Here is a 24,308-nt window from a genome sequence, read left to right as displayed (position 1 = left end):
CTGTATCTAAAATTATTTCCGTTGTATAGCTGGAGTAATGTTTCAGAGCATTGTGTCATGGCTGTATCTGAGGTAATTCATCACTATTTATAAAAGATGAAAAAGTTATCCATTTAGTAGAGGTTTCTTCTTTAGAAAGAGTTGTAGTTTATATACAGTAAGTAGATTTGATTTCTGAATTTGTGAAATTCATTAAAATTGAATTTCAGAGTGATGAAGCATAAGCCAGAGAGCACAGAGTATTAACCCACTGACTCTCTCTAGAGAGCTGCTTGAAGACTTTTCTAATACTTCCAGGGTTAGAAGCTAAAATTTTGTGTAGTGTGCATTATTTCCTTTACAAGACCAAGGTGAAGTCTTGAGATTAGTCCTGCTATTAAATACCCAGGCCTTTCTTATTCAGTTCCACCAATTCAATTGAAGTCCTTGGAAAATTTTGAGTAGGGGTCATGCATGGGGCTTTTGAGGAGATAAAGTGGAAAAGATTTAACACGTTTGCAGTTCTTCTACTTAGAAGATACTGAGTGAAACTGAGGGAATGACAAATTGTTTTGAGAAAATGAAAGTTGAACAAGGAGCTATAACTAGATTAACTGGATGCTTCTCTGCTTCCCAGGGCCCTCATGTGGTTGGAGACTGATAAAATCATCCCTGTTGTCTTCTGGTTTAACAGGAAAGACACACTGGAAAATCTCCCAGGGTAGCATACCCAGGAATGTGAGGGATTTCTTCAGTTAGAGAGATACAAAGATTTTATTTGTGATTTTATGCTTTTGAACTTTTCTGATAGGTTTTTACAAAATATAATGCAAAGATTTTGTTTTAATGCTTTTTTGTTCAAATAAATACATGGTTTTGAACAATATTGTATTAATGATTTTACTTACAGATTTGTTTGAAATGATTCATGAAACTTCTACAAATCAAATCCACATAAAAGCACCAACATAAAGCATAGCTGACATTTTAATGTTTTCTGGCAAGTTGTAAAAGTATGAAGAAAATATTTGCCCAGTTTAAAAACCACTGTAAAAATTGCGTGAAAAAAATATTCAAAATAATTAAAATCAGTCTATCACATTAAAATTCAATGCCACAAGTTCCATTTGATCACAATAAATTTTTTCTCCTCAATGCAAATCAGCACTAATGCAATTTTCACATACAGAGGTTATATCAGTATTTCCATGATGCTTTACAGTAGTAGTACTCTTGACATTAGTGCAGTTGACCGAAATTCTGACAAACATGAACAAAGTTCATGAAATATTCTTTTGAGAACTGGAATATTATTATCTATGTGATTTGGGTGGACAAGAAATGAAGAAAGCTTAAACAAAAGTGTTTTGAATGAAAGTCTTGAAAATACTAAAGGCCCAATTCCATCTTCTACATAAGTCCAAAGACATGAAATGCATTCCTCTGTGAAAGTTCTGCAACAGAGATGGGCCACTCAGTGATCTGCAACTTTTGACTTACCTGTCAATTGCCTTTAAAGAACTCTTAGCTTTCTCATACTATGAAACCGTATACACGTACATATATGTAAAACTAGATCATGATGCGGTAATTTTTCAGAATTATCTTACCTTGCTGTGAAATAACCACTGTTCACTTTTTCATTTTCTAGAAGTGTTCCCCTGCACTCACCCTTTTGATGTGCCAATCTGTTGTCCAGTGGAAGTATTTTGACAGTTGTGCAGAGTAGCTGAGGAGAGGGAGGACTCTGAGTAAGAGTGTGTTAATTTGCTTTTACACATGGATGCCTGCTTTAGACCATGGAGAAAGTGAAGAAGGTCCACAAGTAAGTGAAGCTGTCTTGTGCCCATCCACAGTGCAGAGGACTCAGTACTTCTGTATCAGCCTTGTGTGCTGGGTGACAGTGTTGGTTCTAATCGCAGTAGGAAAGCAGCTGGAAATGATAGGCGCTTAAAGTCTGTTGAGGTGTTTCTTAACTCATTAGTAAATAGAGTCTGTGGAACTAAATGATTTTATCCTGTTTATTTCTTATGTTTTGCCTTGTTCTACTTTATTTAGGAGCTCCCTGAGACCCTCTTACAGGTCTCATTTCCTCCTTATGTCTATTGTTTTATACTACCTATCAGACTCCTCAGTTGGAATTCAAACATTCTTTTCATGTGGAAAGTACTAATTGCCCTATTTTTAAGTCACTGCAATTCTTAGACTCTGTTTATAGCCTTGATATAAGTGATCTTTGTGAAGAAGTGGTGGATTGTGAGAATTTGTAATGACTTTAAAATACGTGCATATCCCTCTGTAATTCAGAAGGCGTTCTTTCTTTTTCTGATTTAAATATTTTTTGATTGTTGTATTGATAAAAATGACAAAGCTCCAGATAAATTACATTGCATCAAAGGAGATAAAAATGCAGATCTAAATTTTGGTGCTTTAAAAAAACCCTTAGCACTCTTTTGAAGCATTTGACTAGATTGTATTTTTGAATTGTTCATTTGCTTTTATATATGTCTCACTTAAGAAAAACGAACCATTCACAATGTCTGAGTACTTTTCTTTATTAAAGTATAATGTAGTTTTTCAGGCCTAATTGGGCAAAGAAATCTTAGTATTTTACATCCTTCTATCCACTTTAATCAAGAAGGAGAATCCATGTGAGAATAACTAGCAGTGAATTGTTTGAATCGTTTGTCAGCTAGCAGTGCGTGCCATAGTGTACTCCTGTGTCTAAGGCTGGTTAATAAAGCAGTATATTTGGAGGCACTGCAAACAGAACTGTAAGGAAAACATGGAGAGTATTAAGAGGACATCTCGTGCTTAGTTTATGAAGGGTTAGGCAGAGAGCGTGAAGGAGGGCAAATGCCTGCAGGACTTGTGGGATGCGGGAGAATTGATTAATGGGGGCCAGTGAACTATAAATGACCTTTAATATTTTGATTTTTTTTTTGTGTGGTTGTTTTCATATTTATTTTAATTATCAACCTGGACAAATTTCATCCTTATCTTTGAGAATGACTTGTTGAAATATTAATTTTTTTAGTTTCAGTTTGGCTAATTCTGTAATCTAATACTTTGTTCTGGCTTAGAGTTATAGAACTATTTCAATTAAGGAAATATAGTTATAATAGTCAAAGCCCTAATGACTATCGCTGAGCTTTACCCAGGTATGCACTTAGTGTGTGGTTTGTCAGCAATAGAGTTTATTCCCTGCTGTTTTTCCCTAGTTGCTTAACCTACTGGAAGTCAGTGGTGGCATTCGGTATCAAACATATGAGTGAATTTGTCTGCATAAGCTCTCTCTTAACCTGCTTTGGTCAAAATGAGGTGATTTACTTATTTAATTAGCGGATTTTTAGCTAATTGTACCAACCCAATTAGTGCTACGGGTGTTTCTTGGAGTAAAGTAACCTTCAGAAGGTGTTAATAATGAGCAGCTGAGCACACATCTACAAGTAACTATTTGGTGTAATTGGGTGATGGTATATTGCTGCATATATTTGAGTCGTTAATGTATTTGATTCCCAGCAAGGGCCTGGAACTGTGGGAGCTGGATTACTCTGTGCTGTAGAATTCATCTTCTTTCAGATCCTATTTGCTGTTTGCAGAGGTCAGCGCACTCTGCCTGGCCTGGCTTCATTTCTCTGCTCTTTAACAGTGGAGCTGCATATCTGAGTATTTCCAAATCCATTTTAGTTGAAGAGAGGCATTTGCTTGAAGAGAGGGTTTGCTTGCCATGTGCTTAGATCACACAGCTGAACCAGGGCTTGCTGCTGTCAACATGGGTGGCTTTACTTTGTCATTCCCAACCCCAAACACACGTTCCTGTCCTCTCTCTTTGGCCAGCATTGGCTTTTCTCTGCCACAGCGGATCAGTTCAGCTAAACCGGCAGGAAATTAGTGCCATAATAAAATTAAAAAAGTAATTTTCAGCTCTGACCTCGGGGATCAGAGATGAATGTCAGTTCTGGTGTGGGGATAGGAGTGTGTTAGGGAGGGAGGGAGTAGTAAGGTCTAAGTCTAATACCAGGTAGCTCTTAGACTGCTTTAGCTGTATTATTAAACTGCACCCTTGTGATAAGTCTTTGTGGATTCCACCTTTTTTTCGCTTTGCAAGTTAGAGAACACTTACAAAAGCATCTCAACAGACAGAAGTAGGGTATGGTAACTTCCTTTTCTTGTACTTTTACTTTCTAATATCACCCTTTCTAATTGCCCTGATTTCTTATAATAGTACTGTTTTACAAAATCAATCCTTTACTACTTCTGTGTTTGAGTTTTGATTTCACTCTTTCCAATATACTGTCAAATTTCCAAGCTAATTATCTGAAATGTTGGATGCATGGTTGCAGCCAATAGACTTCTTGGAGAAAGATTCAAGACTAACTGAACAAGTTTTCATCAATGATTGTGGTAACCAAGCACTGTGAATATAAGTTTTCTAGTTACCAGTTTCAACTTTAATGGTAACTTCTTAAAAAAAAAAAAGCTGCACAAACTTTTTTAGGCTATGTTGCCTTTCTTTGCCTATCATATGTGTAATTGTTTTTAACGTTACTTCTGTCATGTTTTCTGTATTCTGAATGTTTTTTGAAGTAGTTCCATAGATCATTATAACCAAATTTGTATCATATTGATGGGCTGGAGAAAATAGCATCTTCATGACTGCCATTGAGACAAAATTAAGTTGTTGAAAATCCGTTTGCGTAACCACACAAATTGCAGATTGGAAATTCTTATTCTCATGAACTGGCACGTATTGCGTGTTTGAATAAAGTGTGGGCTGTGATAAAATGTTGTCTTTAGTTTCATTACAGGAGTAGAGCAATGATAGTGCTGAGCATTTAGCTCATAAACGTGTGTTAGTAGAGAAAGCAGGATGTATCCTCAGCTTCACTATCTGCTAGGGAAAAGATAAGTTATTTTAACTAAAATATTTCTGTGGATACTTTAAAAAAGGTTTCTATCTATTTGAAGTGGAAGACGTCTAATTAAAGTTAGGTTTCTCTGGCTGCCGCTAGCAATTGCTGTCACAAGTGAAAAAGAGATATTGAGATTATCCTAGTTAGTATATCTAACAGCTTAATTGCCTGTTATTTTTAATTCTCTGAGAGAAAATTAATATTTTGAGTAACGGTATTAATTGCTCGTAGGGTCTTATGAGTTTGTTTTTTTTTTTTTTTAAAGAAAAGGAAAGGAAAAAAATAACCCTGAAACTTTAGGTCTGTTAGACTTTCAGATGTTTTTAGGCTTTTAAATAGTCCTCAATGAAAGGACAATACGTAACTAAAGCATAGATTCTTGTGTGTTAATGCGGAATAGAAGAACAAAACCAAAATGGTACGTGAATTATATGCCTGTGGGGGAAGAAAAATCATTAACAGGGAGTCTGTTTTGTGTTGATATGAAGCTTAAAATATTTGCAATTCTATATGTTAGTAGAGTCAGGGATGTCAGGATTCAGCTCACAAAGCCAAAGCACCAGGTGTGTTTTAAGTGCTATAACATAGAGGAGGAAAAGCTCAAAACCCAGAACCTGTTGGAAAATAAAGTAATAATACTTCACTTTTACTAGTATATGAACTTCTCTGTTGTATTTATTCAATCTCTAGCTGTCACTGTTTGCATCTAATTTGGAACAGTTTGCTTTCTGTTTTCAAAGTGTAAAGTAGACTCTACTAAATCTTCATAAAATTGTTGCATCATTTTATAACATTACTATTTGCAATCTAGATATTCATGGTACTTTTTGACTAATCAAAAAAATTTTCAGGTAAAGCTTTCTCTGAGTTTTATGTTTCTGAGTTGTTATATAGTCAAGATACTTTTGTGGGCAAATTATCAAAATATAATTCAAGATGACAGTTTGGTTTAAATTTTTTCTCATGAGCTTTTGATAAATAAGAGAGGTACGTATTTGCTGAAATTGTTTTTCTTCTTACTTTGGAAAGTATTTGCTCTATTCTTTGGCATTATACTAATTTCACAGTGTCCTAGAGCAAACTAATATATTTGTTTAAAACCAGTCCTTCATTGTAATCTCCCTGATTTGTCTGATGCAATTTGAGCCAATTTTTATAAATATAGACAAGTAAAAGGAAAGATACTTTCAGCTATTGAAAGCTATTAGTGGCTTTTGTTGTTCAGAGTCAAATTAAATATGGTAATACGAGGAACAGAAAAGTTAGACAAAATGGTAAGTAATAGATTTGTACCAAGTGTATGCTTGAGGTTACTTGGGTAGTTCAGATTTAAAAAAGTAAATGGTTTCTTGCACATATACTTTCACAGGAAAACAATTTTACACTAATATGTAGCTTTTCCTTTCTCTGGGAGAAGAGATAATAAAATTCTGTGATCCCCTTCCCCTTCCCCTTCCCCTTCCCCTTCCCCTTCCCCTTCCCCTTCCCCTTCCCCTTCCCCTTCCCCTTCCCCTTCCCCTTCCCCTTCCCCTTCCCCTTCCCCTTCCCCTTCCCCTTCCCCTTCCCCTTCCCCTTCCCCTTCCCCTTCCCCTTCCCCTTCCCCTTCCCCTTCCCCTTCCCCTGAATAAAAGGAAGGGACTTTCATGTAATTAAGAAAAAAATATCTGAGTGGTTCAGACTTGTCATATTAGAAAATACTCTTCCTTTTTCAGAGCAGCATCAATGTACTAAGTTGGTGTGCTCTGAGTCCCAAAGCTGTCACTTTAACCTACCTAAACAAGTATTTCAAAGCAGTGATATATCTGATTATCATACTGCAGTATCTTCATTGGAAGTGGAGTAAGGAACAGTTTCTGTGTTTTTGATGTGTGTTCTGGTGACAAGCTTTAAAAAAAAGTATTTGAAGGAATTAAGAAAGATTGACTATGGATAAAAGCTGTAAGAGCGACTCTTGAAGAAGCAAACACTAGCTCAAAGATTAAAATAAGTGTCAGATGGAGGATTTATCAGACTTAACAATTTCTGTTGGCTGGAAGTAATTACTTCCAGGTACCACTGCTTGAATTCATTGTTTTTATCTTAAAAATGCTGCTGTATGTAACTGGCTTTCTTGTTAAATAGAGAATTAAAGAAAATATTTGATCTTTGTTAGCATAAGATAGTAACTGAAAAAATGACAATTACCATTCCATTTTTTTTGAATCATTTATGTCCACAGGCATAGAATTACCTTCATCTTCCTACTCTTCCTAACATAATATCTTGTTGTAGTACAAAAAGTTATTAGGGGCAGTCAGCATGGCTTTACTAAGGGTAAGTCATGCTTGACCAACCTCATAGCCTTTTATGAGAATGTAACAAGGTGGATGGATGATGGCAGAGCGGTGGATGTGGTCTACCTTGACTTCAATAAAGCCTTTGACACAGTCACAATCTCCCATAGCATCCTAGTTGCTAAATTGAGGACGTGTGGTCTGGACAATAGAGTAGTGAGGTGGGTTGCAAACTGGCTTAAGGAGAGAAGCCAGAGAGTGGTGGTCAATGGGACAGTTGGAGGCCAGTATCTAGTGGAGTGCCTCAGGGATCGGTACTGGGGCCAATATTATTCAATATATTCATTAACGATTTGAACAAGGGAATGGAGTGTACTATCAGCAAGTTTGCTGATGACACTAAGCTGGGAGGAGTGGCTGACACGCCAGAAGGCTGTGCTGCCATCCAGAGGGACCTGGACAGGCTGGAGAGTTGGGCGGGGAATAATCTGATGAAATTTAACAAGGGAAAGTGTAGAGTCCTGCATCTGGGCAGGAACAATCCCATGTTCCAGTATAGGCTGGGGAATGACCTATTAGAGAGCAGTGTAGGGGAAAGGGACCTGGTGGTCCTGGTGGACAGCAGGATGACCATGAACCAGCACTGTGCCCTTGTGGCCAGGAAGGCCAATGGCATCCTGTGGTGTATTAGAAGGGGGGTGGATAGTAGGTTGAGAGAGGTCTTCCTTCCCCTCTATTCTGCCCTGGTGAGACCCCATCTGGAGTATTGTGTCCAGTTTTGGGCCCCTCAGTTCCAGAAGGACAGGGAACTGCTGGAGAGAGTCCAGTGTAGGGCAACAAAGATGATGGAGTGGAGCATCTCCCTTATGAAGAAAGGCTGAGGGAGCTGGGTCTCTTTAGTTTGGAGGAGACTAAGGGGGGACCTTATTAATGTTTATAAGTATATAAAAGGTGAGTGCCATGAGGATGGAGCCAGGCTCTTTTTGGTGGCAAACAATGATAGGACAAGGGGTAATGGGATCAAGCTGGAACACGAGAGGTTCCACTTAAATTTGAGAAGAAACTTCTCAGTGAGGGTGACAGAACACTGGAACAGGCTGCCCAAGGAGGTTTTGGAGTCTCCTTCCCTGAAGACATTCAAAGCCTGCCTGGACATGTTCCTGTGCAACCTCATCTAGGTGTTCCTGCTCCAGCAGGAGGATTGGACTAGATGATCTTCTGAGGTCCCTTCCAATCCCAAACGTACTGTGATTTCTCTTGGCGCAAAAATAACCGGATTCTGTTTCCTTAATTTTAACATCTTCCTGTTATCTGTTCTTCTGTTCTGTACATTATTGTGGCTGGAGGTATCTGCAGGTGGGGTTTGAGGTTTTGGGTTTTGTGGTGTGTAGTTACGTTATGATGTATGGCCTCGCCTCCACTTATTGTTCATAATAAAACTGTGGTGTAAAGGCTTTTTTGAAAAGCAGAGTCAAAATATGAAAATAGAAAGGAATTTGAGCCCAGGAAGTTTCGGATGACTATTGTGGCTTTTCTCTTCAGAGGAATAGCAAGGTAGGGACTTAAAGGTTAGTAATAAAAATTTCTTCAATCATATCGGTGCGAGGAAGCCGATCAGAGTCAAAGTCTGAGAGGGGTGTGAAAGGAAAGCTCTGATGTGTCACTGTGAAGCGTAGGGGAGCTGTGTGGGTTCTTTCCTTAGATGTTTCCTGTGAAGAAATGTTCCAGACCCTCTCTTATGGACAGAATCAGAGGAATTCTTTTGAAGTTTTGCTATAAGAGATGTATGGAACAAATCCCTAAATTAATAAGAAATTTCTGAGGTAAATGGGACTAATAAAAAATTTAGAACAGAATTAATCTTTCTGTAATATGGCCATATCTCTTTGTAGACCATGAAAGCAGCTTTTGTGTCTGTAAACTTGTCTTGTGTTCTTCTCCCTAATAAATGAGCTCGTGTGACAAGGTACCTGTTCATCCTGCAAACCCTGCTTTGCTGCTTTAGACACACTGAGAGATTCATCCAGGTTGAGTTACTCAGTGTGCAACCTTCTGTGTTTTACTAGAGGAAGTCTTCAAGACTTCTAAGTTTCATTAATTTAATTTTATATGGTGTTTAAACACATGAGTTATAAATATGCTGAGGTAACTTAATTATACTATTTTGACCTCTATTTCTGCTGACTGGTGAGCAGAATTGCTTCTTAGACTGCAAGTTGTTTCTGCTGTCTCTGTTCTTCCTGAAAGTTTATTCCAGATCATTTTACTACTACCAGGCATTTCCGTTCTCTCCAAGAAAGAATGTGAGGCCATAACAATCGCTCAATTTTTCTATGCAATTTTTTATTTTAAAGCAATGTTTACTGTGAAGCTGGTGATACCCTGCAACAGGCTGCTCAGAGAAGCTGTGGATGCCCCATCCCTGACAGTGTTCAAGGTCAGGTTGGATAGGGCTGTGAGCAACCTGGTCTAGTGGAAGGTGTCCCTGGTCATTGCAGGGGGTTTAGAACTAGATGATCTTTAAAATCCCTTTCAACCTAAACCATCCTCCGATTCTATACTGTTGTTCAGGTGGAGATCCATGATTCTGCTTGTGTTCTGCTTTAAATACCTTGGGTAGTTTAGAGGCTTAATATGGATTTTTTTTTTTCCCCTGGCCTACAGTTATGGGTCTAACTGTACTCTATCTTAAATATTATTTTACATTTTCATAAGAAAAAACAAGCTCAAAAATTTGCTGGTAGTAGTCAGAATAAGTAAGTCAGAACTAGTCCTTTCTGTTGATTTCTAAGTATTTGAGGTTTTTAAATTTGTCTGCTAAATCACAGTATGTTTGTATTATTCAGGTATTTACTTCTAGCTCTTCTATTTGGTGGGGTTTTTTGTTGTTTTTGTTTGGTAGTTTTTGTGTGTGTTTTTTTTTTTCTTCTCTCTGAGGGGTGCTAAAGAGCACTTCAGGAAAAAGGATTTTTATTCCCTATGTATGCAACAAAAGAAAAAATCTGCTGCCAAAAGTCCTATTGTAATACATAGACCGATGTGTTTAAGTGTATAAATATGATTACTGATGAAGATTTTCAATATTTTAAAAGTTTGTTTTGCATTTGTATGTGTATTGCTATTTTTTTAAATGCATCTGTCTGAAGAAGACATGATGGTTAAAGCGCACTCTTATAATTAAAGAAATTAAATTAATTTGATAATATGGATGTTACCTTAATAATGTATTTCTGTTAAGTTTGACATACGTTTTGTGGTTTATATTGTCTCAGTTTTGAAGGCAATTAAGAAACTAATAGACTTGCATTGTGAGGAAGTCTGGAGAGATCAGTGAAAGGTGTTTTATTTGAAACTACGAGGTGAAAATCTTGAGTCACGGGAATAAATGGAAAACAAGATCTTGAATTATGGTAGGAACAGTAAAATGAAATTGAAGAGAAACCAAAAGATTTCTGCAGGTGTAAAAATGAACGAACTGTGAAGAAGGCAAAGCTTAATTACAATTAATGTAACTAGGGGAGAGACAAGTATTCCGAAGGGAGCTGCATATTTTAGTTCTGGCTTGTGCATTCGTTTTACTCTCCCCATGGTTTCCATACAGTTATAATGAATGTTCATCTTTCTATAGTGAAGCAGCACAGAGGTGGTTGTACTTTCAGATCTAAATCTCCTCGAGCATGCTTTCCAGCAGACTGGGAAATTACTTTAATGGCTTTTGGCATCCAAATATCATGACTATGTGTGTTTATTAGGAAGTAATTCACAGGAAGAAAAGCTAAAAGAGAAAAAATTACTTTAGTAATGATAACATGCTGTATAAATGTCAGGGCTGTAACATTCAAATACTGTTGTATAGATCAGTAGCATCTCAAGCTCTAAGAGAAGGTTTTTGACTTAGGTGTATCAGCACTTTAAACATAGTTGTAAACAGCTTTTTTGTCTTATTTTCAGGGAGGTATGTAGTTAGTTACAGATTTCAAACCAATTCAGATACAGTTGTCAGAAGCTTGTATGCTGAAACTTAAATTTGTATAGGCTTTGCTTGTAGTGGAAACGCAAACTTTTTTTAATCATAGTAGTTATAAAGGAATTGGGCCTTTTCATCAATATGGGATTTTTTTTGCTTGTTTTTAATTTGGAAATCTGAATTTTTAAATTTCAGCTTTAAGTTATGGGAAACTAATCACAAAGCAGAAGTAAAAAATTAATTACTTAAGCACAATAACCAAAAAAAAAGGAGAAAATGTATAGGTTTTTTGGCAAAACAGTTTTTCTTCTGTATATTTTAATTGCCTTATTTCATAGAAATTGAAAATATTTAATGCTTTTATAACACATTAGTTTTAATACAAACCAATACTTTCAAAAAATGTATTGACTTATGAGTTGTTTTGTCATCAAAGACATTTCTGAACTGATTTGCAAGCTCTGTCTTTAGTTAATATGACATAAGAGTTTATTACAGTGCATCTCCAATTTAAACACACTACCTTTATTACTGTAACATAAGGGAAGAAAAATAAAGAAACCATACACTTACTTTTGAGCAGATGGAGCAGGTTTTTTTTTCCGAGAGGTTCTACCACGTGATATGGTTATTTCTTTATCCTAATGATAAATATACTATGTGAAAATATGACAATCTTATGAATAAAGCAAGCTTTGTAGCTTTATTTGCCATGGGTGCATATATAGCTGTTTCATTGAGAAATTGTAAATCACAGCAGATTAAGATAGTTAAGGATTCCTCTCAACAGCTGAGCAATGTTAAGTAGTCTTGCCTGTGCAGTCACAGCCCATTCTCCTCAAAAATGCTTCTTTTAATTCAATATATGCAATTCAAGCCAAAAAGTGCAAAGAATGGATGATACTTCTGTTGTAAATAAGGCAAGAAGTCTGTAAAGTGCATTCCTTCCTTATTAGCTGTGAATGACATGGGAGGTTACAAAATAAGGAAGCATGTCATTTTGATTAAGAAATTTGACCAATATTGCGTAGTTTGGATTTGCATCAAACTGCCATGATCATAGGCTTGTGTGTACGATGTCCCTGAAGAACACTTCTTTCCCCTGCCATCCATTTTTCTTGGAGAATGTATTTAGTTATTCAGTTCAATGACAGTAATAGGTTCAAATAAAAATTTCTTCATGAGTGGATGATTTTATGCTTATACAGTTACTGTCATGTAAATGTTTGCTGAGCTTACTTGACAGTGGTGAATTTTTCAGTTTTTCATCACTGAAAAAATTAAATTTCTGGATTTTTTTTTTTACAATTCATTTATTTAACTACAATTTCCTGGATATTTTTTCTTTTATATTTATCGAAGTAAAAATTAAAACTTTTGCCAGGTTAACTTATGCATGTAATGTTTATTAAACATTACTGTTTATGGGATTGTTCAAGTGAGTTAATGCAAGACAATTTTTTTTTATTTGTAGTTTCAGGTAAGAAGTATTACTTTTTAGTACTTCTAAAATTCACCATTGTAGATACACAGACTTTTTTTAACCTTTTCAATTCATTTTTGCCTTTAATGCAGCTGTTTTTTTCCCCTGTCCAATAAATAATTCCTTTCAAAATCTACGTTCATTTATAGATTCATTTTGAAGGCTCTTCCATTTAAAAAAAACATACAGTGCCAGAGTGACTGTCTCTATAATAGCCCTGTTTTCAATCTCAGACCTTAACCCAGGCCAGGCCTGTGTTCCTGAGACTTGCTTTAGACTTGTTGGACCATCCCGTGGTTTGTTCTTACCTCATACTAGCTCTTTGTGCACTGCTTGTTTGTGTATATGCACATGCATGTGCTTGATGCTTTAAAAAAATTATATGATAAGCACAAACTAGATAATTAAAAAATGTGGTTTGGGAGACATCTTCAAGCTTTAATCTTCCATTTCCTATTCTCTGAGCACCTTTTGGATTTCTCAGGAAACTCACTTATCAGGCATTGGAAGAAAATGCTCATCAGCATCCTGTGTTCATCATGCACATTTGATGCTAATTACTACTCCTGTAATTTGGTATCACATGCACTACCTCACTCTGGCAATCTGTTTTGGATGAGAGCAGCAAACCTCTTGAAGTGATTACCCCGAGAAGAATTTGTGCTGAGTGTTGTGTTCTTCATTGTTGCTGAAATACATTTTTAAGAAGAGCTGTCATATGCTTTGAAGACTCCTGTTTCACAGTAGTGTCATACTCAAATATGTGGCTTGTACCTTTTTTTCCTAAATGTAAGCTGAATTTATTGGCCAGATTTCTCACCTGTGTAAGAGTTTACCAGTCTTGTGTTTGACATCGTGCGAATTCCATGGTTCAAAGACCTGTTGGTGCCAACTGGTTTACTTAGTTCTCTTTCCTACCGTATTTTGGTGGTAGAATTGTTGAAGTATTAAAGATATCTTTCATCTTTATCGTATCTGAGTTGTTGAACTGTAATCTCACTTGTCTGCTGCCCAGGGGGAACTGATGTCTTTTGTTTCAATTTACAACATGAGCTGAGAACTTGCCTATTTTTCAAGTAAATGTATCACTCTTAAAACCAGGCCTGTTTCTGTGTAGATATGTGCAGTGGGTTATTAATAGGAATTAAGGGCGAGTTCTGGACTGCTTAGTGTGTGGGGAGAAAAAAAAAAACATTAAAATCTAGTCTAGAAAAAGCCTGAGTAGAAAATATTACTGGTAAGCGTGTAGGCCTGATAAAGGAAGTCTCTCAATGATTTACTCATTACAGCTATGCAGAATCTGGAATTAGAGAATATGTATATGAAGTTTTTACTCTTTTGTGATAGAACAAATTGAGAGTACTTGCAGGGTCATAGATTAATTGTGAGGAACATAAAAATTAGGTCAAACTAATCAAGTTTACACTGTTTTTGTTGATGGTCATTTACCTTGTTCTTCAGGTCAAAGGAGATTATAACATTCTCATTGTGCAGTAAAATTATGTAGAGAATCAGTATTAATAAAATAAAATTAATAATGTTTAAAACATCATTCTTATACTTGATGTATAATGAAATATTTCTCGCTTCCTGTTGCATATTAAGGAAATTGTGGCAGATCAACTGAAAACAAGTGTAAGATTATTAACAGTGTTAGACAAGTCAACAATACATTGTGTGTGAGAGAACATGACTGGTAATAGGGGAATATTTGAATTGCAATAAGGTCATGTTTACCTAAGCCTGGGCTAATGAGATGATAGAGGGTTTTTTTTTGGTTTTGGTTTTTCAATTGTATGTTTGTGATTGCAGTATCACAATGAAAGGGTAGTTTTAATTTGGTGATTAATCCTTAACAGCTCAAAAGCTATTTCTGTCAGATAAATATCTAATTAGGAGTCTTTCATTGAGAGATATTGATGTGGTTATATACATATTTAATTAGGTATTTGTTATTGAAAGAATTTACATTCAAATGCTCTATTATGTTCTGATCTTCTTAGAAAAACATTGCCTTAGTGCAGCAGTGACTGAATACCTGTTTCACAGGGCTTTTTGAAAACTGAGTTTGAAGTGGAATATGTAACATCTTCTAGATGTGGAAATATTGCTGTGCACCACTGTGTGCAATCATTTGCTTATAGTTTCTATATTTAGCTGGTAGCTTTTCGGTTAGGTCTGTCTGAAGATACAACTTCTTAAGCAGATTACAACAAACTAAACTTTGTACGGACAAGTACCTGTGTCAGAATGGTTTCCTTGCACCTCTGCAAGAACTGACTTGAAATATGTGGTAATACTTTTTATATGTTAGATGAGAAATACATTTACACAAATTAGTGCTAATAAAAGAACAATTTTAAGATGTTCAGAGAATTAACCTTCCTAATATTTATATGTAATATTTTGTATATTGGATGTATGTAAGAACAATCATATTTTATAGATCATATTTCACTCTGTTTTGGGCTTCAGCCCAGGATCTTTTTTAGACCACCATTCCTTTCATCCCCTACCTCCCACTCCAGTGAATTCATACGAATTTTGTCTGATTCTGAGTGCTGAGAAACCATTTCAAGATAAAAAAACTAAAAACATGAATAAGCCAATTGAATGTCTATTTCTTTAAAAATTAGTTTTCTTTGAAAGAATGTAAGCTATATTTAACAGAGGTATTTTTGTATGAGCTTGCTTAGTGTAATGATGTAGTAGAACTATCAGTTTTTTTAAATTTAATTCCCACTTTATCAAGACTGAGAATTGATGTTGGTGTAATAAACAGGTTTAGCAAAATTCTGAATGCAGGTTGCCTTTTTCTTTGCATTTGAAAGCATAGTTGGACACAGGTGGGTATTTGGATGCATTGAGAGGGCTGCTGGTTACTGTAGCAATACCATTAACCTGTTTTAATAATGTAATGTGTTTTCAGTATTTTATTTTTATTTTAGGACATGATTTCTTCATAAATCATTTTTGAAATAAAAAATTTGCAGCTCTTTAGTGAAAAAAATGGTGTTGAATGATTCCATCTTTCTGTAATGGCAGATGTTTTTACCCATGATCTGTACTGAAAAGGTGAAATTCAAGTATTTTTGCAAGAAATCAAATGCATCTAAAAGAGCAGGTAGAAGCTTAATTTTGACGTTTTGAACAACTTCCACCAAAATCAACTAGGCTTAATCTCATATTAAAAGCTGTTTTTAATGGAGGCAAGCTGTTAGCTTCTGTTTATCGTGTTTATTTTCTACTGTCATTGGAAAAATAAATCTGTAAGTAGTTGTAAGTAATTTTTTTTTTTTTTTCAAGTTATCCTTATGTGTTTGCCTTTGGGAGTTGATCCAGTTAAAGCTGTTTAGAGAAAGTCGCTCATTCTTCTTGCACTGTGGGAAGCTGCAGCCCCTACACTGGGAATGAGCGAAGAGCAGCTCATACCTTGCTTACAGCAATGCACATATTCAGATCATCAAATCATTGACTCCATGCTACAGCAGTTTTCCTCTAGGCAACTATTTTGCTGTCTTCTACAATTACATAGATAACACGATAAAGATCTCCACAGGAAACTGAAGAAAATGAGAAACGTTGCTGTGAGACTTTGTAATCAGGAAATTTTATGCAGTGATCTTTTTTCCCCCAGATATTGAAACATGTACACACTGGCCTGCTGCTTTCCCCCATATTCTTGCTATTTAATCTTTATATCACTGTCCATTCAGATTTCATTCATTGGAAATAAATGTAAAGTTATCTAAAACCAGAATTTGCAATTCTGTTTTCAAGCACAAGTCTTAAATTGAAATAAGATCTAATGTACTTTTGAGACAGTTATTTTTGCTTCTTCTGTTGTTTGTCCTGAAATCCCTTCTGCTCTTTCTTTTCTAAATATCTCCAGTGTGTTTATTGCTTCATCTAAGTAAGAAAAAACGACAAAAAAAGAGTAACACAGAACTTGATTGATTTTTTTTTTTTTTTTTCTACATGGAAAAAGAAGCACTTTGCACTATGGCACTGTGTGCCTACACAAATAAATGAATAAACAGTAAAAAAGTAAACTATTATTTTCCACATTATTTTGCCAATCAGATGTTCCTTAATTGGAGCTTGTCATGAAAAGGGATGGCCTTTTTGTTATTTCAGCTGTAGTGTGGAAAAGGGTCATTCAGATATTCAGAGTCAATTTGGAACTTTCAATAAAGTGCAGCAAGTTTGGGTGAATTGATGCAGCGAAAACCATTGCACATCACTGAGCACTTGCTTGTTTGGTGGCTTTTGTACTGCTTTGCCTTCTTTATTAGATTTACTGTCTGGATGACTTGCACAGTGTAGCTCCTTTTTCAATGTATACCACATTTAAATCAAAAAATACCAGTTAATATAACATATACAAAAAAGTACTTCCTAGCTAATCTAATGAAAAATCTATTTTAATATATCTTGAAGTAATTAGATGTACTCTGAAATATTTGCTTGCAGAGTTTTAAGCTGAAGTTTGAGTTGTTTTATACAGGGTAAATACTACTAGTGTATAATTGAAATGCAGTTGAGTTGCTTTAGGCATTTAATTAGTTTTTTTTTCTTGTATTTCAAAACTTTATTATCTGACATTAGAAGAGATGACTTAGTGATGCATGAGAAGCACAATGGTAATGAAAATTGAACTAGAAGTAGCTTATATATTTAAAGAACATATTAAAAAACCACCTTTTTGTTTAAGAAGCTGATGAAAATGCTAGAGATTAGTCAGTATAAGGCACAGAAAAGCATGATTTTCTTGGATGCCTCTTCCAAAGGGAAAGACATAACAAGAAAGCTGGATGAGTGCTTCCTAATAGAGCTATTTTTATTTCTGTAATGTTTGAGCTTGCAGTTCTGTGACATTATATTTAGGACTATGGATTGTTTTAGTGGAAGAATTGGGTAGTTCTTAAATACTATCTATATCTTTTGATTTAAAGGATAACACAAACTAGAGCAGAAAGTACTTGATAATAGTTGCATTTCCATTTCTGATACTTTTTTTCCCCTTTGGAATAATGAGAATTCTACTTAGAACAGTGAATTTACCTGTCCTTACATCATTTTTGTGCTCGATGTACATACCTCTCGTGAAAAGTAGTTGGAACCATTGGAAGGTGTTTCTTAAAAGCTATATTCTACTTTCTGTGAAAAAAATAAAAGTTTGTATTTCTAATTTGTTCTAGTAAGGAAGGACTATCAATTAGAATCTAGATTTTTCCAAAATCTTAATTCTGGGATGTGTTTGCTGTCCAAGATGCTTCAGGCTTTTTTCTTGAACTGCTCTTTTCTTGCGGCTCGTCATCTGCACTTGATGCTGGTTGTTCAGTCACAGGCCAGGAAGTCTTCTGATGGACGTTTAATTTCAGCTAAATTTAGACTCCTGCAGTTTAGAGGTCTGCATTCTGATTTAATATTTTTAAATTCAAGTTAAACCTAATATTGAGAAACAGGAATTTCTTTGGATGTGACTCATCTGATACATTTTAGGTTTCAGTTTAGAACAAGACAGCTAATGCTCTGTCACTGCTTGTTTTTCTGTGTTGGCTGTGAAGGGAGGTGAAGGCACCCACCTGCAATGGTTGGGTGTATCTTCAGCTTTTTATTAGTTTAAATCCTGGTATGAGTGTGAAATAGTAGATTATGAAAGAGAAGGACAAAAGAGAGGTAAGATAAAAAAAGATGAGAAAGAGAAGATAAAGTCTATTTCATTCGTAATCTTTTCATGCTCACCTGTAGAAGAGTTATTGTGTTGTGCTACAGTTTATAACTTCCTTTTTGTTCTGAAATGTGATAGTGGTGTCATGGAAAGAAAAGGTGTTCAAAGGCAGGAAATTTGCAAAGCAACACACTAGCTAAGTAGTCGCAATCTCGTTCTTTCAGCAAGTATTTGGCGAAAGAGGGCTTGAAGGCTGTTTGTTTCAAGGAGAATAAAGTGTAATAGGTGTTTGTGTTTTATATAAATATAAGGAACTCTGGTTCTTTTTCTTTTCTGCAGAGAGAAAACAAGTTACTCCTGTTTTCACTGTTAAATATTTAAATGAAAATTAAAAATATTAACTAGACTTTTTTACCACTGTGGCACTCCCTTAGGAGTATATAATAAACATAAACTGTATAACCCTAAGATGTTTTAATGAGTTAACATGTATAGGATGTACTAAAGAATTTGTTCCTTTTGTAGAGGATACATCATCTTCTTTTCTGTTTGGAAAAGTATTTTTCTTTAAATTAATAGGAATATTCAGCCTTAAGTTTCATTTCTGATCTGTTAAGAAGGGCTTCTCTACTGAAAATTGCGGGGTTTTCACATTTGTTTTAAAATCTCAAAGTCCATCAGGTTGGAGGTAGATCGGCAAATATTTAATAATGTTTTCACAGGTTAATATGAAATTTATCTCCTTAAATTGACTTATTTTTCCATATTAAGTCAAATGGTTTTCAGTCTTTCTGTGAGTAAGTCTTGTGAGCACTTGTAGTAGTTTTTCTGTTAGTGGAGTTAGTCAAGGACAAGTTGACATTAATAAAAAATTGCTACCTTTTCTGGACTTTTTTGTACCTTGCTGTTGTCTTATTTTTGAGCTGTGAATCTGGCATTTCAATTTGGATTAGTTTTCCTAAATATACATCACTTTAGCTGCTTGTCGAATCTGAGTTAGGTTTCTTCATTCCAAGATACTTTGGGTTTTTCTTGGTGTTGGTCTGTTTACCTTCAATCCTTTCTTGTTATCTCCATTATATTCAACCATCTTTACCATGAAAAAAACTTCTTTGTTTTATTCTTGGCTTTTCTCTTAACATACTTTTTCTGAAAAGCTTATATTTAATAATTGAAATGAATCCAAGTTTGTTCTAGAAACTGTCTTCAATGAGAGGAGTCTAATAGAGAAAATGATGGGATCTGATCAGAAAGATGTTGGAGAGTTGCCTCCCAGTTACTGCTGATGTTACCCCGTTTTCCACAGAATCGACTGGGTTGGAAAAGACCTCAGAGATCATCAAGTCCAACCCTTGGTCCAACTCCAGTCCATTTACTAGATCGTGGCACTTAGTGCCATGTCCTATCTCAGTTTAAAAACCTCCAGGGACGGTGAGTCCACCCCCTCCCTGGGCAGCCATTCCAATGCCTGACCACTTTCTCTGTAAAGAATTTATTTCTAATATCCAGCCTAAATTTCCCCTGGCAGAATTTAAGCCCATGCCCCTTTGTCCTATTGCTGACTGCCTGGGAGAAGAGACCAATCCCCACCTGGCTATAACTTCCTTTCAGGTAGTTATAGAGAGTGATGAGGTCACCTCTAGGCCTCCACTTCTCCAGACTAAACAACCCCAACTCCCTCAGCCTCTCCCCATAGGTCTGGTGTTCAAGTCCCTTCACCAGTCCTGTTGCTCTTCTCTGGACCCGCTCCAGCACTTCAATATCTTTCCTGAACTGAACACAATACTCCAGGTGTGGCCTCACCAATGCAGAGTACAGGGGAAGGATCACTTCCCTTGTCCTCCTGACCACACTATTTTTGGTACAGGACAGGACACCATTGGCCTTCTTGGCCACCTGGGCACACTGTTGGCTCAGGTTGAGCTTCCTGTCCATTAGTCCCCCCAGGTCCCCTTCTGCCTGACTGCTCTCCAGCCACTCTGTGCCCAGCCTGTAGCGCTGCAGGGGGTTGTTGTGGCCAAAGTGCAGGACCCAGCACTTGGCCTTGTTGAACTGAGCATTGAGAGGATTTGCTGTCCGTTGCTGGGAGAGGAGCATGGTACTGGTTTCTATCCTGCTTTTTGCTGGGAGGTATGTGATGCTGACATTGGTTATGGTGTTTCTTCCTCCTCACAAAAGGATCTGGTATTAACAGTTTTGTTGTTGCAGTCTGCTGCTCGTGCTTTCTTCATTGTTTTGTAAGGCAGTGTTACAGAATCACAGAATGGTTGGGGTTGGAAGGGACCTCTGGAGATCAGTTAGTCCAACCCACCTGCTATATCTATTACATAGGGTATTTAAAATATGCTGGATACTTGTTTGTTGATCTTCTTTTAGAAACTGGGTTTTTAAAGCTGTAAACCAGTGCAAAGGTGCCATTCCTTTAATACCCAGTAGATGACTACTGGTGCATTGTTTACAGTCCTGCCACCTCTGAGATCAGCAAGTGCTTTTATTCTGTGGCTTCTGTGCTGCAATCCCCTGCTTTACTTACCAGATTTCTCAATATCTTAACTAATATTTTATTAGAATGACCAAAGCTCCTTGTCCTACAGCTATTAATATTTCACAATCCAAAACCAATGATCCCTTAGAAGATGCACATCCACATATGTAGACACTAGTGCAAACAAGAATGCTTTGATAACACCTTCTTACTGAAGTGTCCTAGTAGTGGTAAAATCACTCATATGTTAAAATTATTTTATAATGTGTAATATTCATGGTTATTACCAATTGAGCCTTTCAAGGTAGCATAATCAAATGTGACAACCTGAAGATGTACTTAGGCTTCTGTAATGGCATACTGCAAAGCTATGAGACAGATAACAGAGGAGTTTGAAGATATTACATATTCTTGATTTTTTTCTTCTATGCCACGTTGCAGTTGTGTAATGGAGGAGATTCCTTCTTTTCGTATATCATACTCTTAATTAAGTAGAATCAAACACCTCTCTCTTCTGCATCATCCCTTCTTGAGAAGAAGCCAGGGCTGGGAAGGATGCTGCTTTGATTCTTATCTTGGTACAGTAAGACAGTGTGAGCTGCTGCAACAGGGAGGCTGCAGCATGGACTCAGAACGATCCCAGCTTGCGCTGAACTCTCGTGTGGGACCGTGTGGGAGCTTTGGGAATGGGCTGGCAAGGCAGCACATTCTGTGTTCTTTTCAAAATGGATTCACTCAGATGCCATGCTTTAAAAAATAAAACGATATGGCTTAGGTGATAAAATTTCAGCTCATAGCAAAATGTGAATATCTTTTAACACACTTATGTGGAAGACTCTGTTTCCTTGAATTAGACATCATTTGGGTTCAGTGCTTTTCCAGTATTGAGAATCATGGGGTTTTTTGGGGTGGGAATAATCTATTTCCTTTTGTGTGATTTCCTTCCGATTCCAAATGCTTGCCCATAAAACAAATCCTACTTGAAAAGGTGTAGTTATCTTTCTAAGTAAATTCCTCTCATTTTCTAAAAAGTATTTTTCAGAGCTTTTTCTTCTGCCAAGATTGGAAAAATGCTTTGCTGTGCATAATGCAAGTGTAGGCATGTTCTGCAGAGATTGTTCATATGTGACTTGAGGGGGCTCAAAATGCTTCTGATGATCCTCTTTCAGGTGTGAAATGTTTAGAATGAAGTGATTTATTATATATTAATTCTGGTTAACCAGGCGTGATTTGAGGTTTTCACACTCTGCAAGGAATTAAGTATTCATTAACATTTAAAGCCATTAGATGACGCAATTGAGCAATAAATGATTCATTTAGTCTCCGTTAAAGTAAATGTGCGTTGAAGTTTCTGACTAGAAGATAAGTGGTGGTAGTCTTTGTTTTCAATTATTTGCCTCATCCTTGCTTTATTTATTCTGTGCACTTCATTGACTTGTCTTTTTCTCTCTTTTCCTGAAACAGAAGAAGAAGAAGTGGAAAATTTTGATGTTTCCAGTCTGCCTGAAGAAGTGCTGCAGAACATAGAAGCTGACAGTTACTGGTGCATGAGCAAGTTGCTTGATGGCATTCAGGTAAATTGATTTTTCTTGTCTGTAAGTAGTGGAGTTAACCGATTAATGTCATGGCTTTGAACTACTTTAAGAGAAAGAGTACATCTATGAAAAACGAGGGCGAAGTAGATTTTCCTGTTGGAGGAAGCTGCTACAAGTTTGGCGTAGTATCAAGAAAGGAAAGGGAAAAAAGAATGCGCAACCTAATTTCATCAGGATGGCTGCATGTTTCATTGTAGTATGATATTCTAGAGAAGAGTTGAAATCTCTGATTCTAGAGGCAAGTTGTGCATGAGTCACCAAGCATGGAGAATGTTTGCTCAAGTCTCCAACTAAAATGCTCTTACCGAAGTGATGAAAAGCTGACATACTTATTCGTTTTTAAGTCATTAATATAGCAACCCATAAGCAATTGCTGTCTTAATAGTTGCTGAAATTATCTTCATATTTTTAAAACATCAATTTAACACTTGATGCTTATGCTACTTCACTGAGCATCTAAACTTCTTCTGTGTAGAGAAGCTGTTGATGTGGGAATATATTCTGTTAAATGCAGCAAGTTACAGGCTAAGAATGGTGCATTTGTGTGTACGTGTTTGCATTCGTTGGTATATAAGCTCATCAAGATTAGAAGGATCTACAAGAAATACTAAATATGTAGCTGAATGTCTTGCATTTGGTTGAGAGAGGAATCCATATGATCTACTATAGATTAAATGGGAGTCTAAACATCTGTATTTGATATTTACCGTATTAAAGCACTTTATGCTGCAATGCTGATGCATGATGATGTAGAAACTTTGGACTTCCCACTTTATGAAAAAGTTACCTGAAATAAATTTTATAGGCTTTCTGTTGCAATAGGCATCAATTACTATCTATTTAATATCTGTTTTTCACATCTGTGTCGTTTGAGATAAAGAGCTTGAATTTTGCTAGAAAGTAAAAATAATGTGATTTTGTAATCTCAGAATATATACATTAAAGTAATTGTGATTTCCTGGGTTATGATGGGACCAAAACTGGTCTGTGCTAGAAAGGTGATGATTTCTATTTTGCACTGGCAACAAAGAATTGTTTTTAACGATGTTTGGTAGGGAAGTGTTTGCAGTCAGGTCAGGGTGCATTGGCTGCTTTCAGTGAGCTGATTAGAAAATAAATTACGGTTACAAATATTTAGCACATTGCTGCTGCTTTGCTTTTTTTATGTTTGTACCTCCTCGTTCTGATTATTTCCTGCTTTCAAGTGAGCTACTTGTGTACGCTAGAGGATCTTTGCTGTGAAATTGTTTCAGTATTATTTTGGTGACAACAGAAATAATCACAGGGACAGAAAAACTTTGGTTGATTTATTTCTAACATTCTCCGAGAAGATGAGGTGATAGACAAGTTTTTCTACTGTACTTATTAGAATCAGCCGATTGATAAGTCCCATGTAACTGTATTTGTTTTGAAATGGTTTGAACAAATGCTTGAAAATGAGAGGTTTTGTTTCTCTAAGTGGCTTTAAAGTAGCGAAGACCCTGGAGGTTGAATGTATGTGTATTGGAAAATGGCTATTCTCCAATAATTAGTAAATCATCATAAAATGTGAATAACCATAAAAATTCCTATGAATTGAAGCTGTAATTGTCAGTGAAAGTACATCAGTGTTTTCCAGATTCTTTATTTTGATTGCATTTTTTTGATAGGTATTTCTTTCCTTACGGTACTTGGCCTTATTAAAAGTGCCTTGACATATTCTTGCCTGTGACCTGTGTTTTAATATGAATGTTTCATTGGCAAAGGCATGCTGGCTAAAACATATTGTGAACTTAATATTGTAATGGAGTTAATTTTTAACAAAATTGTTATAAAATCATGTCGACAGAAGTCTTTAACTTCTTTGAAGGTATTTTAAGTGTACTTCTCCTGGTTACAAGTAAAATTAGAAGCTCTATGTTTTGTGCAGTACTGCTGAAATGCATAGTCATGCTGA

At 36.1% G+C, this 24,308-nt stretch overlaps 1 protein-coding gene across 2 annotated transcripts in view; it reads left to right on the top strand.

Annotated features, from left to right (window-relative positions):
* The window catches only part of TBC1D22A (TBC1 domain family member 22A), a 163,952-nt gene that overhangs the window by 42,994 nt on the left and 96,650 nt on the right, over positions 1-24,308 (top strand). For both annotated transcript variants that reach the window (XM_065854268.2, XM_065854259.2), the window contains exon 9: positions 22,242-22,351. In XM_065854268.2, coding sequence (XP_065710340.1) covers positions 22,242-22,351 — 110 coding nt within the window. The remainder of the gene's footprint in view (positions 1-22,241; positions 22,352-24,308) is intronic.

The sequence above is a fragment of the Patagioenas fasciata genome, chromosome 1, assembly GCF_037038585.1.
Source record: "Patagioenas fasciata isolate bPatFas1 chromosome 1, bPatFas1.hap1, whole genome shotgun sequence".
Classification (NCBI taxonomy): Eukaryota; Metazoa; Chordata; class Aves; order Columbiformes; family Columbidae; genus Patagioenas; species Patagioenas fasciata.
This window is presented reverse-complemented; position numbering and strand designations above follow the sequence as displayed.